The following is a 15,231-nucleotide window of genomic DNA, read 5'->3' on the forward strand; positions in this document are numbered from 1 at the left end:
AGTGGTCAAGGATGGATGCCATGAATGATGGTAGCTTCTTAAATGTTTTACAGCTGCACCCAGGCAACAAAGTGGTATGTGTGGTCATACTCCTTACTTGGTGGTTACCATGTATTGCCACTAATCTGTAACATCATAAACTCACTGACTTAGAAATCTAACTCAGTGTTTGTCTACTAAAACAGCACGACTCTCAAAAATACCATTTTCTAAATCTTCAACCACAAATCGAACAGCATAAAGGGAGGAATAAGTGCAAATAGAACAAGTTGCTTGAGCTTTTGTGGGCCACATCACCAGATAATTCACAGTGGTTTGGTCAGTTATAGCAAGGGGATCCAGGCATATCTGCCACCTTGCATTAACTGTACTATTTCAAGATTAAGTTACCCCTCATTGAACTGACGTTCCAAAATTATTAGGAATGCCTTTCAAATACTTAATCGCAGTCCATGCTAGCAATTCACTCACCAGCTTCTGATGATGGACCTCATACCCAGAGTCCTGTCGGAATTCAGTCTCCATCTTTACTTCAGCTATTTCCTCTGTCTTAATACCAGTGAGTCCAGAACCTGTGTATATACAAAACCGTTAAGGGCTTTTTTCCTTAACTTTGCAATGGGAATGTGCAACTGACCACAAAATTAAGAATGTTTCCGGTGTCAAGTTAGTTGTGCTCAGCTAAGGAAAGAAATGCTATAACTGAACTTGAATTCCAGGGCTAGGGAAAGGAGAGAGAGAGATGAAACTCACTCTGGACTGATAAACAAATAGCACTTAGAGAGATGAGGGGCATTGCTGTTGCAGTTGTAACTTAGCAAAACCTTGCATTAGGGCCAGAAAAAATAAATTCTGTCCTCTCTCTGCCCTCATCCTTCAACTACAATAGGACATCAACAGAAAACCCAACACTGCAGGCTCTTATAAAGGTGGGAGGTGAGGGCAAAAAAGAGACAAAGGGGAAAAAAAGATGGGGAGAGAAGAAGAAAATAAACCATCAAATTCCTCAGCAAAGAGAGATTAATCATCCCTCAATCTCTCATTTGGGCATTATATTTGTGCAAATTGAAATGAGGTAAGCAATTTAAGAGTAAAAATGGAACCAAAAATATTAATTCAAGCCACAAAAATCAGCATTAGGCAAAAGCCAAGCAAATAGATACCTGGTCGAGTGGTCAGTCCTCTGTCTGGTGCTGGCCGTGCATCAACTGGTTCAACTGGGCAATTACATTGAGAAGTAAAACAAAAGAATAAAAAAATCAGCAATTGGGAAACAAAATTAGGAGCAACAAAAGGGAGCATGAGCAGCGTGTACAGGCCCCGCCATCAACCACAACAGGATAATGACTAGCAATCCAAACAAATGCGGCCAGCCTCAACGTAATCAGAAAACTGGAACCTTGAATTGCTTCTGTGCTATCTTCCAGCTGGAAGACCACTCCCTGCATCACCCCCCTGTCTAATCTCCTTCAAAAATCTGATGGACAACACAATAACCACTTGCTTTAATGCGACTAGAAGCTTGAATGTTGAGAGAAGAAAAAATTGCCACTAATTTGTTCCTTTTTTTAAGCATTGAAATTTTATAATTGCAACTGGTGCCCAAAGTAAACATGCTCTACAGCAGAATTTTTAGATTAGGTTATAAAGCAGGAGAAAAAAATTAACCAATGAAGAAAAACCCATTGATAGGTTGTAAATTATAGCTATTGAGTGGAAGCCTATTGGAATCTGATTGCATAGGAACTTGTATCAAGCATTTGGACATTTAGCTGAAGATAATTAATTACTGGGTTCACTGGGACAAAGCTAAAGTAAGGGACTAAATTGAACAGCTGACAGATATTGAGTGTACTGCAAGATTCTATGAAAATAATTTGGGAATAGAATATATTTTGAAGTATTAGGGAGCGATGGTGTTGGTGGTGATGGGGGAGGGATTGGGACAACGCAGCACAAAATAAATAGAACAGAAGATAGGGTTCAGGATTACAGGTTGCATTTTAAGTGAAGACAAGTTTCCCTGCCTCGCTTTATAAGCTACCAGCTATGCTGAAGATAAACCCTCCTCAAACACTGCTTAAAAAATTAACATGGGCTTTCAGAGTCATTCTTTGCCATCTCTGCTACAAACTTTTGGCCTCACTGAACAGTCATTGAATAGGGCTGCGTAAATAATCTAATCTCATTTATGGACTTGGAAAGTCACCTGAGAAACAGGACACAGGGTACCTGTGAGCATGTGTAAGCCACCCACATCCTGTAATTAATAAACCAACAAATGTGCATTTTTCACTTTGTGAAACAGCCTGAGCTTTTTGCATAGCTCAGATCTGATTAACAGTCGTAAGGTTGTATTTCTTGCAAGATATTGCACTTTATCTGCTTTTACAAGTTAAATTAACTGAAACAGAACCAAAATCTTAAAAGAGCTCAAGTTAAATTATGTCTTTTTTTAAACAAAGGGGAATCTGTTCAGAATTCTGCTAAGAATATCAGCATTTGGTAGGCCTCCCATGTGATTGCAGAGTGCTGGCACGGCCTCACACAGTCACTTTCCATTATCAAAGCCAGCTGCCTATCCTTACAGAATGCAGGCCTACATTACTGCTCAACAACCTGTTCCAAATGGGAGTGGAAAGCTGGCTTATCAGGGCAAGCACAGTCACTCCAGTGAGCAGGGCACTACATCTGGATCTCCATATGGGCAACAGGATAAAATACCTTCTTTGAAGATCCAAACTGTAAAAACAATTATGTGTCATTGGGTACAAGCTCAGGAAAAAGGCACCTACTTAGAGTTTCCTGTTCTAAGTTGCACGATTGTATAAAGTACAATATGTGTCAAAGGCCATGTAACCTGGCAAGGTGTAGTTGCTAAAGACCTTTTGTACCAAACAACATTGGCAAAGGTTTAGAAGTGATCTGCCTGTCTTCTCTTCTTACAGACAAGGGAAGTGAGAGCAAAACTCCATTTCATCTAAGTTATTAGGTTTTACTGAGGTTATGTTGCAGGAATTCGCTTTGAAATAAAGCTCTTACCATTTTCTCTCTCAAGTTTAGCATCAAGTATACCCTAGTCAGGTAAGCTCCCTCTTCTCTGCCTCTACAATGTGCCCTAGTCCCAATCTCATGAGGGTTAACCATACCAGTGTGGCATTGTTTCCACCATCCTGTTACTTGGGTGAATGTATCAATAAGAGGCAGAGTGGGGACAATGATTATAGATCCAAACTCCTACGAATCGGAATGCTTAAAATCAGTTCATGTATGACACCATAGAAGGAACTGTCACCCTATTAGTCCGGACTAGACTTGCTTCCAGGATCCAGGGGAGAGAGTTTAGGGTCTCAGCCATCGTACTGGTATCCCATTTGACCTTTTTCTCCCATCCTTTTAAAATTTACTAAATTAGAGAACAGTTTTTCCTCAACAATCAATTTCACTTGGAGGCAGCATGTTTAACTGAGCATGCTGAACATTATTAAAAAGATTAACTACTACGCAGGCGATCATAAATTTTCACAACCTAATTACGCTCATTAGAGCAGAAAGGGCTGTGTTGCATATCACATTGTTAATAATAATTAGATTTAAGTTTTAAGATGCATTTTGTATTTTTTTGATGTAGGTTCTTTCTCCTCCATGCATGCTGTCTTCCTTTAGCTTTGGTTGTTGCAGTGAGGCACACAGGCAGATTAGATCTATTCAATTTATTTCAACCAAATATATCTTGAAAACCAGAACATCATTTCCATTTAGCGAACAGAGATAAAAGAGAACAGCATAATCGTGGAGGGAAAGAAAAGCATCACATTCAATAAAAAATTGATTTTAGGTTCAATGAGGAAGAGGGAAATTTTCTGCATTCCCTCCATCTTTATCTCTCTTCCTCTCTGGGTCAGGAAACATTTCAGTAGGAGCTAGAGGATTAAGTTTTGCTGAGGCTTATTTGTCCTTGACCTGGCTTCTTAGTGGCTTGCAGCTGCCACATAAATACTGTGGCTGCAAAAGCAGGTTAGAGGCTGGACATTCTACAGTGAGTGACTCCTCTTGATTCCTGAAAGCCTCTAAAACAATGTGAAAATCTGGTGTGATGGAATATGCTCCACTTGTCTGTATCAGGGCAGCTACAACGTGGTACCTACTGCTGCAGTATCTACCAAGCTACAGTGCACTGACTCGCTAAGTTTTCTTCCAAATCTACCAACTCTACTGCCTTAAAAGACTAGGCATAGTAAGTTGTTTCATAACACCAGGTTAAAGTCCAACAGGTTTATTTGGTAGCATGAATTTTCAGAGCATTGCTCCTTCATCAGGTGAAAAAAAAAGAGTAGGAAAGTAAATTATTTTGGAATGCCATTCTATAAATTTTCCTCCAAGTCATATACCATCCAGACTTGTGGCCAATGACAATGAAGGAACACAAATTCTGCAACTTAGAGAACAATCGCAATTTCTACAATCTATCCATGTAACTAACATCTCTCAACCCTGTGAATTTTTTCTTCTCTTTCTCTTACACCTATCTTTCTTAAACAGTGATATCCAGAATTGGACACACTACTGCAGTTGAGGCCAAACCAGCACTTTATAAAAAAATCTCCACAGTTTAATTGCTTTTGTTTTCTATGACATTAATTATAAAGCCCAGGATCCCAAATGGCTTATTAATCATTTCTTCATTAGTTGTACCAGTTTCAATTATTTGTACACATGCAGCCCAGTTCCCTCTATTCCTGCTATTTCATGTTGTCTCTCCTTCACACTACTCTCGACTAACTTTCTTCTGCCATCTGTCTGTCCATTCCAATAGCCACCATAATCCTCTTGAGGTCAATCACAGTCCTCCTCAAATTTTGTGTCATGTGCAAATCTTGAAATTGTACCCTGTTCATCCGAGTCTAGATCAATAGATCAAGAAAAGCAGTCTAATACTGACCCCTGGGAAACTTCACTCCATATTTTCAATCTGGAAAACAACCACCATTTGGTCCCTATCATTCAACTTCATATCAATAATACCACTGTTCCTTTTATCCCATGAGCCTCAGCTTCAGCTTCACAAAAAGCCTATTATGTGGCACTTTATCAAACAGTTTTTAATAATGTTGCGAACTAGAAGGCCCTGTGTGAACAATGACATAAGTGGCTGCACAGCTGATGTTAATTCTGAGCCAAGTGGAGGTGATGTGAAAGACAAGAGAATAGCCCAGGCATGATGGGCTCACATTTGAACCCACACCGATCAGGATTGCATTATCAACGTGCAACAGTATAAAGATAAAACACAGGGGTCGATCCTCTCATCACGACCCGTAAATCCAGGTCAGATTGGGAGGTGTGTGTGTCAGTCATTTCGTGGGATTCGTGTATATTTTCCCGAGCCAGAGAACAGGCTCAATGGGAACCTCACTGGAAACTGGCAGGAAGAGAGTAAGTAATTTGTTTTAAATGTATTTTTAATCTATTTTAAATGTCATTATCAGGCCTAGACGGAACTTCCCAGGCTCAACGGCATCTCCCAACCTGCCAGGAATATTTCACTCCGGTGGGATAGCTCCCTGTGTTTGGGGAACTAGTGGGAGACCCCACCGGAGTGAAGACAGGAGGGGAAAATCACATCCCCCGCCCCCACACCCCGAGGATGGGACAGTGGATCGCCACTGCTGGGTGGCGGGGAGGGCTGCAGAGCAGGGTGCTCCTGGACAAAGGGGAGGGCGGGGGGAAGGAGGAGAGGCAGCACTGTGGGGGCTCCGGACTGGCAGCGAACGGGGAGACTGATAGATCGGGGCCATGGTGCATGTGCTGAGTTCCAGAGCTGTCAGACTCTGGTGTGAATAGGCCCTGCCCTGCACCCCCAGGTTTTTAACGATATTCACGATAGTGACCTCTGCATTGCACAGAATGGGGAGATTCGGGTCTGAAGTTGCACTGAAAAAACAATCACGATCTAGATCAGTTTTCTCTACAGTTCAGCATTTTTGGGAGAATTGCCCCCACAATTTCCAAAATCCTTTTTTGTGGCAATAATTCCTTTGCCAGTAGCAGAATCATATGAAGCAAGAGGTCCCAGATTCATATCTGAACTCAGTTAGCTGATCTCAACGAGGACAATGTTAATAGACCCATTATTCATAGAGTAGAATAGGGAGAGGGAGGAAGAGGAGAAAGAAACCAGCCAAAATTTCCAACTGTCAAATAGATTTTTTTTGGACAGCTGTGGACTTTAGGCAAGGACAGTCTCAGGCTTGACTAGGATTTCTCTCTCGGTCCAAAAAGAGTGAGGGAGGACTGGAAGACAAGTGAGAAATATGTTCAAGGCTACCCACCAAAAAAATGCTGTTTGTAGTTGTTGTTGTTAGAGAATTTTTTAAAAGATTGAATTACCAACTTGAACTATAAGAAAATATCTGCCATGCTCAGATAATTTTTGAGTGAGGAGGTATCTATTATAGAATATATTTTTCTAAAAGGCTTTGTACTGTTCTTGCACTTTGCTGCCATATTTACTCATAGGCTGGGGAGAGGACTATTCACTGAAACTTCGACCAAACATAATAAAAGAAAATATTACCCAGTCTGCTTCTGCTGAATTAGAGGGGGAATAAAATTATCATTAGTGAGGGTAACAGATGTTATTTTCTACTGATATTATTTCTAACTGTTAAATAGGTAAAGCATTTCAATTACACAGTCACTTTGATACTTTATTCCAAGTCAGAACAAAATGTGAACCACATTAGCCCATAGTCAGATGTAGCTGCCCTTACTCTCACCAGCACTCCACATTAAATAATTTGACATACTATCTGAATACGTCTATGCTTGAAGTGTGGGTTTAGTGTCCAACTATTCTTCACTTCCTGCATCCTGGTGTTCAGTTCTAGCTCTTCCATTACCCTATTACCTTCGTTCTCCGTGTTGGCAGGGATGGAGTCAATGACAAATGGGTGCAGAGGTTGAAGGTCATCCAGGTTGAACTCTCCATCGTCTGGCAGAAGCTCTATTGTTGTTTTTGTTTCAGAGAGAGATGGGACCAGTGCATCATTTCCATAACTAATTCGCGTGTCGCTGACAGAGTTCGCCACCATATCGTCGATGTAGCTCTGCTCCTTCTGTAGCAGTTCATCTGTGTTAATACAAGGCTCGGGTCACATTTTTGGAATGGTGGACAGGTCATTAGCAATAACATCTAAAATTCAATATTAACCCACTTAGATTCAAAATACTAAATGCCCGAATGTTACTAGTTTGAATGTGGAGGGGAAAACTTTGGAAGGCAATAATGTCGTTAATTGGGAGATCCTGACTTTACTGATTAGTTTCTGGAAGTTGTTGCTCCCTTTCTCTACAGACTTCATTTCATTGTAACCCACTTTGACAACAATGTTCCATCAGTGAAAATAGTTTTATTTTGAAATGCAGGCCCTTCATCAGTGACTGACCTGTTGTTCATATGGTTTTTTTTCAGGAGTTGGGAGGAAGGTGTGGGTGTGGTGAGGGCAGCAGGGAAAAAGACCTTGGTGCATCTTTTCACCTTTCATTTCATTTGTCTCTGCTCATCAGAATCAAGATAGGTATTTGTTTCATTTTGGGAACCCATCCATTAAATCAGAATGGTTACAGCACTGAAAGAAGCCACTTGGCCTGTCATGTCTGTGCTGGCACTCTGAAGGAGCAACTCAACCACTGCCATTACCCCATAGCTTTCCATATATTCTTCCTTATCAGATAAATATCCAATTCCCTCTTGAATGCCTCCACTACTCCCGAGCTGTGCATCCTAGATCCTAATACTACGTAAAAAATATTTTCCTCATCTCACCATAGCTTCTTTTACCAATTCCTTAAATCTATGCTCTTTAATTTTCATTCTTTCCAATGGGAAGTTTTCCCCCATCTGCTCTGATCTGATCCTGCGTGATTTTGTACACTGCTTTCAAATCTCCTCTCAACCTTCTACTGTCCAAGGAGATAAGTCCCAATTTCTCCAATTTATCTACAGAATTGAAGATCCGTATTACTGAAATCATTTACGTGAATCTTTTTTGCACTCTCTCCAATGGTTCACATCATTCCTAAAATGTGATATCCAGAACTGGAAGCAATACTCTAGTTGAGGCCAAACCAGTCTTTCACACGTTTATAATAAAACTTACCTGCTTTTGTATTCAATATTCCTATTAATAAAGCACAGAATTCTGCATGCTTTATTAACCACTCTCAACCTGTCCTACCAACTTCAATGATTTATATGTACGTACATAGCCAGGTCAACTGCTTCTGCACTCCCTTTAGAATTGTATTACTTCATATTGACTCTCTGTGTTCTTCTCACCAAAATGAATCACTTCAAACACTTGATATTAAATTTTGCCTGCCCCATGTTCGCCCATTCCACCAGCTGTCTATGGCCTTTTGAAGTCCTACAGTATTCTGCCTATTGTTTGCAATACTTCCAAATTTTGAGTCATCTTCAAATTTTGAAATTGTGCCCTATATAACAAGGTCCAGGTAATTAATATATACATATATCAGAAATATATATATACACATATAGATAAATATTGCAGGGGGAACCTTCTCCAGACACTACAATAGCAACGCAAAAGGAAGAAGGGTCCCAATAAACTACACTGGTTGACTATCCAGCCATTTAAAAGGTCATAGACATGTTAAATCTGTTCCTCTCTTCACAGATGCTGCTTGACCTGCTGAGTATTGCCTAACACTGTCTGTTTTCATTTAAAAATAAGGTTCCAGATAGATCATCCCAAACAGGAGCAGTAGGGACTCAGACCTAAGTCCAAGTGCCGCTGAACAGGAAGTGAACAAGGGGCAAGGCTCTTTGCTCCTAACCGCTAGTTAGAGATGGCTGCTAGAATGTATGCCTATGAACATGCCACATAAGAATGGAATCCACATTAGAATCAGCAGTTATAACCTCTTTGAATGGCCTTAATGGTCTCTGCGGATGCTGTAATTGCATACCAATTTGAACCTTCAGGAAGAAAATTGAAATTAAAATTAAACAATAGTAAAAGTTAGAATGAAGCATTTCATAGAAAAATTGTGCAAATTAAATGTCACCCAGCTTAGCTCAGCGCTAAGGTTCAAACTGCTGAATGCAGTATATAACCTAGGATTATCATTCTATGATGCATGTTGTGTTGTTGAGGTGTAGCCTTTCAGATGAGATGTGAACCAAGCATTTGCCCCAGTACCTTTGCCAAAATTTATCCCCAAACTAACATCAACAAAACCAGATTAACTGGCTATTTATTCCACTATTATTCATTGGATCAGCTGTGCACAAAATGGTAGGCACATTGCATACATTAACTGGCTATTGGATTCAGTGGGAAATTTAAAAGGTGTCATATAAATGCAACTTAAAAAATTCCTTCAGAGTAACCAGAGATAAAAGTGCGAATCTGGCAGCACTATAAATGAAATATTCTGGGTAGGAGTTATTACTTTTAGCTAACTGTCTGGATTTGTCAAAATCATCTTAGAATGTTAGAATGGTAGAAAAATAGTAGGAGGCCATTTGGCCTGCTGTATCCATGTTGGATTCCACAAAAATAATTTAACTAGTTCTTTCCCCATAGACCTGCAAATTCTCTCTCTTCAGATGCTTATCAAATTCCCTTTTGAAAGCTATGACTGAATCTCTCTCCACCACACTCTTAGGCACTACATGAACTCATTATGTAAAGAATTGTTTCACCTTATGTCTGTGTACATTATTTTGCCAATTGTTTTAAATTGGTAGTTCTTTACTCTTCCACCAATGGAACAGTTCCTCTGTTACTCTGTACAGATTCATCAAGATTTCAAACCCTTAGATCTTCTCCAAGAACATCCCCAGCTTCTCCAATCTATCCATGGAAAAGTCGTCCCCCACACTATTCTCACAAATATTTTCATGAACCTCTCTAAGCCTTCACAACCTTCTTGATGAGCGGAGCCTAGAAATGGACACAGTACTCCAGTTGAGGCTGAAAAAGGTTCATTACAACTTCCTTAAAACATTTGGTAAAAAATAAATGCAGATCGTTGCCAAATGGTGATTGCAAAGAGACCCTGAGTCTATCTGAACTCAGGATTGATTGGTCTCCAGAAATATAAAGACTTGCAACAGGTGACAAAACTATCATTAATTTTGTTAAGGATTAAACTGCTTTGCCACCAGAAAGTTGATTTTTAAGAAGAGCATTCCTGCTGAACTCTATTCAATATGATAAATTAAAAAAATAGTAACCCCTGCAAAGGTTGTTGCTTTTTTGACTTTAAACTGAATAGTCCTCTGATGTGAGACACTCATGGCATAACAGCAATAACATACTGTAATTACAAAGGGAAATTTAATGCACTGCAGTAATTTCTATCAAGATTCTTTGCGCAGCACTGCTCGGGATTCAAAGCCTGAAAATTTTTCAATAAGTGTGTCTTAAATACAGAGTATAACAATGTTACTTCCCCAGGCAACAATTATTCCGTTTTTTCACAAAGCCACAAGTGCAAAACCGATAGCGGATGTTTTAAACCACTAAGCTAGAGTAAAAGTACTCCAGATTCAACACTAAATTATAACTTGCATTGTCAAAATGGCTTTATGAAAGAACACATACGCTTATATTTTACAGCATTGTTATGGTGCAGAAAGCAGCCATTCAGCCTATCAAGTCTGCACTGGCTCTCCAAACGAAATTACGAATTAGTGCCATTCTCCTGTCTTTTCCTTGCAACACTATGCATTGTTTCTTTCAAATTTTTATGGTATGTGGGCGTTGTTGGCTGGACCTACATTTATTGCCCATCCCTAACTGCCCTCCATTTCAGAGGCCATTTGTGAATCAACCTTGTTGCAGAGAATTGCATCCCTTGTTTTATATTGTCTCTCCATTTTCTTCCAAACAAAATGAATCAACTCATGTCTCTAGATGAACTTCATCTGCCACCTCTCTGCCCTTCTCGTCTACGTCTTTTTGACATTCTACACGTTTTCGTCACAGTTTAAATTATTGACTGTCTTTTGTGTTCTTTTATACACGAACTGTGACTATATTTTAAGTGACAAAGCACTTTAATAAATGCTCATGTCAACATTTTTTGCGGCATGTTAATTGGTTAGATGTTTAGCGATTTGAAGATCTGGCACTGCAGATCACAGTGAGGTTAATTTAGTAACTATTAATTTTACACTGTATTCCTTTTTAAAAGGATTTTATTTATTGATTGGATCCGCCAGGGTTGCCATTTTGGCATCAACATGAAGCTGTGCTAAATTAATGAAGTGCAGGAGTCTATTTTTATTTATCAAGGTGCACAGGATTGGGTGGCACAGTAGCACAGTGGTTAGCTTCATAGCTCCAGGGAGCTGGGTTCAATTCCCGGCTTGAGTCACTGCCTGTGTTGAGTCTGCACATTTTCCTCGTGTCTGCGTGGGTTTTTTCTCCAGGTGCTCCGGTTTCCTCCCACAGTCCAAACATGTGCGGGTTAGGTTCATTGGCCATGTTAAATTTCCCCTTAGTGTCCTGGGATGCGTAGGTTAGAGGGATTAGTAGGTAAATGTGTGGGGATATGGGGGTAGGGCCTGGGTGGGATTGTGGTCGGTGCAGACTTGATGGGCCAGATGGCCTCTTTCTGCGCTGTAGGGTTTCTATGATTCTATTCTATGATTTTGAAATCCTTTTTCTGTAACTTTTTCTTCTTTTAATCAAGTGATCAGGATCTTTTTGAGGTCCAGTCAGAAGCAGTTTTAGGCATTTTACTCAAGAAGCCATTCTATAAATAAGAAATCTGACAATGAGTGCAGTGAATTCAACTGAAGCACCTATTACAATTGAACCTCATCCAATCATACACATACTGTCTAACAATCCTGCGACTGACTAAATAAATGCAAAGGGACTTCCCCTCTGTAGCCTATGGTTTCGTGGTCAATTCAATCTAGGATTTTCTGGCTTGTACAAATGATTATACCGGCCATTGTATTTACCCATCAGACAGAAGAGACTACTGGCCTATTCTGATGACCCTTAGGGCTTGCTTGTAGCATGGTTAAAACGGACAATAATAAAAGACAAGAACTGACACATTTATAGGAACGTACCAACTTCGTCTTGGATTTCCTCTGCAACTGATGGGACCTTGTAAAGAAGCGACAAGCTCTGGTTCATACGTTCATCAATCACACGTAGGTGGGTCATTACCTACAAAAGGTAGAAATTTTAACTAAGCTGATACACTGTGAAATAATTAGAATCATTCACTCATAATACTTGACTTCTGTTACTGGGAGAGGCAAAAAAAGCACTAAATCCTAAATCAGTCATCCTCTTGTGACAACAAAATGTTTTTAAACTAGCTGCATCACCCTTAACTTCACACAGGGTGTCCTTGTATGATATGCAAACTTGGTCATTTAAAACTCTGCTGCCTGTGTCCTAACTTGCCGCCAGGGACCACGTAAGTCACCTCCATGCTTACTAATGTAGACTGGCTCTGGGTTAAACAACGTCTCAAGTTTAAAATGCTTGTCCTGGTTTTCAAGTGTCTCCATGGTTCTCCATCTCTGCAATCTCCTGAAGCCCTACAACTCTGCTACTCCAATCCTTATTCAAATCAAGTTCTATTGCCCATCACTTCTGTTTTTACTGATCATGTTGGCTCCAGGGAAAGTGACATCTTGATTTTAAAATTTGTATCCTTGTTTCCAAATCACTCCATGATCTCACTCCTCCTGACCCATGTATTCGAACCAGTCCCTTCATTGTTTATGCTTCCAAAACACTCAAAGTTGTCAGGACTTATTCTAATAACTTTAGTAATGATTGTTGATTTAAGAGTTAAGATTTGCAAAAAGCAAGGACATGTTTTCACAGCTTGCTACCAACTTATGGAAGTGTATTCTTGCCAAGATGTCTCAGGTACAGACAGGAAAAAAATGTTCATTGCTATTTTTGCATTTGTGCTCAAGTCATTAAGACCACAAAACCAAATTTCAATGAACTTGCAGAGAAGGTATTTTTCCAACTTTATTTCCACCATCCCTGATTCAGAAATGAATGACCCATGGAAGTAGCTGGGGTTGCTCAATAAGTGGTAGTCTTTAATCACAAACAGATTAAACTGGCAGAAGGGTAGGAAGAGGGTTTACAAAGAACCAAATTACATCTACACACAAATTTTAAACCTTAGCTGAACCCAATCATTGTAACCAGAATTTGCTTGGGATAACATATCTTGTGTGAGTAATTATCAAATTGTCAAATTAACCTGGGCACAACATAATTATGTACACTACTAAAACTTAAAAACTATTAAGAGCAGAACCTGAAATGAAGGTGCACATTTCAATCAGGCTCTTACTTGCGATTTGATCTGGGCCGCCTTCTTGGGGTCAACCATGCGGACGTGTTCAAAATGTTTCAAGGTGTGCTGTCTGTCTTTCTGCTCAGCACGGATATATTTCTTCAGTGCATTGAGAACATGTCGGGGCTGGAAGGAAATAGCCAAGTTATTTTTTTCTGCTGAAAATGGCACTAATTTGCAGATGAATTAAAGCCAGAAAATCCCACAGACAGCAGTGTGGAAGTTAGGTTGCAACAATTGCAAAAATTAAAGTTCCATAATTCTAAAAAAAAACTCTGTCAAGTAATAGAAAATGATTATTAGCCAAACACGGCCTTCAGCAAGGCCAACACTGGTGTACACAGGATAAGCGAGTATATCTAAAACCTTGTTTGATAAACATGGCATTCCAGGTTAGGACAGCAGGATAAAAACAAAGAACAAGTTACCATGGCACTACCAAATAGCAAGATATGGGGATATATTATGCTAATGAAGGATTGGTTTTCTATTGGATAAAAAAGGGCTATGCTGTGATTGGTGGATATGTATGTCAATGAAAGATGTTAAAAATCTCTCGTTCCTGATTAACTGCTGAGCTGTTTCTCTGTAACCTCAGGACTGCCCCGCTCAGTGTTGACCGTTCGCGAGTTCTCCTTGTGCAAAGTTAAAGACCTTGCATTGGATGCATGGCGTCCGGCACTATTTGTGTTAGGAGTCGACTAAGTATGCCTTTGGGTTGCTGATACCCAAGAGAACGTTAACAGCAGCATGTTATTCTTCACATATTTTAATCTGTAATTAAATCATCCTCATCAATAAAATCATACCTCAGTTTGATGCGGACTTTTCACTAATTAATAAAGTAGAATATGAGGTAGATTTCAGAAAACTCTAACTTCAGTGCCCCACAACTGCCTGTTTTAACAGAGTAAAAAGTCTGACAACACCAGGTTTTAGTCCAACCGATTTATTTGATAGTAAACTCACAAGCTTTCGAGGGGACTCCCTCTTCGTCAGGCGAAAGGAGAGTTCTGGCCTCGGACAGAGCATATAAAGCACACACAGTTTAGAGATTACTCATTAGAATGCGAATCTTTACACCTAACCAGGCAAGACTGTTCCCTTCCTGTTGGCGAACACTTCAGTGGTCACAGGCATTCAGCCTCTGACCTTCAGGTAAGCGTTCTTCAAGGCGGCCTTCACGACATACGACAGCGCAGAGTCGCTGAGCAGAAACTGACAGCCAAGGTCCACACACATGAGGACAGTCTCAACAGGGATCTTGGGTTCATGTCGCACTATCTGTAACCCCCGTGACTCGCCTGGGTTTGCAAAACCTCACTCACTGTGCTGTCTGGAGACAATACACATCTCTTTAACCCGTGATCAGTGCTCCTTCCACACACATTAGGATTTGAACAGCAGGTTAGGTGATCCTGGACCGGTAGACGGGCGCCGCAACAGCTCGGTGACTAGCACTGCTAGCTGTGCAGATACATGGATTTGGGCCTGTGTCTGTGGGAGTTTGTGCATTCTCCCTGTGGTTGCGTGGGTTTCCTCCGGGCGCTCCGGTTTCCTCCCACACCCCAAAGATGTGCTCTTAGGCTGATTGGTTTTACCAAATTGACACTATTCTCCCCTGAATCTGGCTAAGTCAGGGGTTCTAATTGTAGATACGCAGGGTAGAATAGGTGTAGTGTGATGCGGCGGCGCGGGCTTGTTGGGCCGAAGGGCCTGTTTCCCGTGCTGGATTGTTCTTTGTTGTTCTTTGTACCCCAGTCCAACGCCGGCATATCCACATCATGTTTTAACAGACACATAGCAGAAGCTGAAATTCTATTTCACTCTCAGCACTCCCCATCCTGA

At 40.4% G+C, this 15,231-nt stretch overlaps 1 protein-coding gene across 2 annotated transcripts in view; it reads right to left on the reverse strand.

The window, feature by feature from the left end:
• The window catches only part of LOC145353057 (amyloid-beta precursor protein-like), a 200,281-nt gene that overhangs the window by 7,143 nt on the left and 177,907 nt on the right, over positions 1-15,231 (reverse strand). For both annotated transcript variants that reach the window (XM_080203396.1, XM_080203395.1), the window contains 5 exons: positions 13,381-13,509; positions 12,122-12,221; positions 6,911-7,132; positions 1,164-1,217; positions 472-572 (listed from right to left, as the gene is read on the reverse strand). In XM_080203396.1, coding sequence (XP_080059522.1) covers positions 472-572; positions 1,164-1,217; positions 6,911-7,132; positions 12,122-12,221; positions 13,381-13,509 — 606 coding nt within the window. The remainder of the gene's footprint in view (positions 1-471; positions 573-1,163; positions 1,218-6,910; positions 7,133-12,121; positions 12,222-13,380; positions 13,510-15,231) is intronic.

This window comes from Carcharhinus amblyrhynchos, chromosome 15, assembly GCF_965287045.1.
Source record: "Carcharhinus amblyrhynchos chromosome 15, sCarAmb.v2.hapA, whole genome shotgun sequence".
NCBI classification, from domain to species: domain Eukaryota; kingdom Metazoa; phylum Chordata; class Chondrichthyes; order Carcharhiniformes; family Carcharhinidae; genus Carcharhinus; species Carcharhinus amblyrhynchos.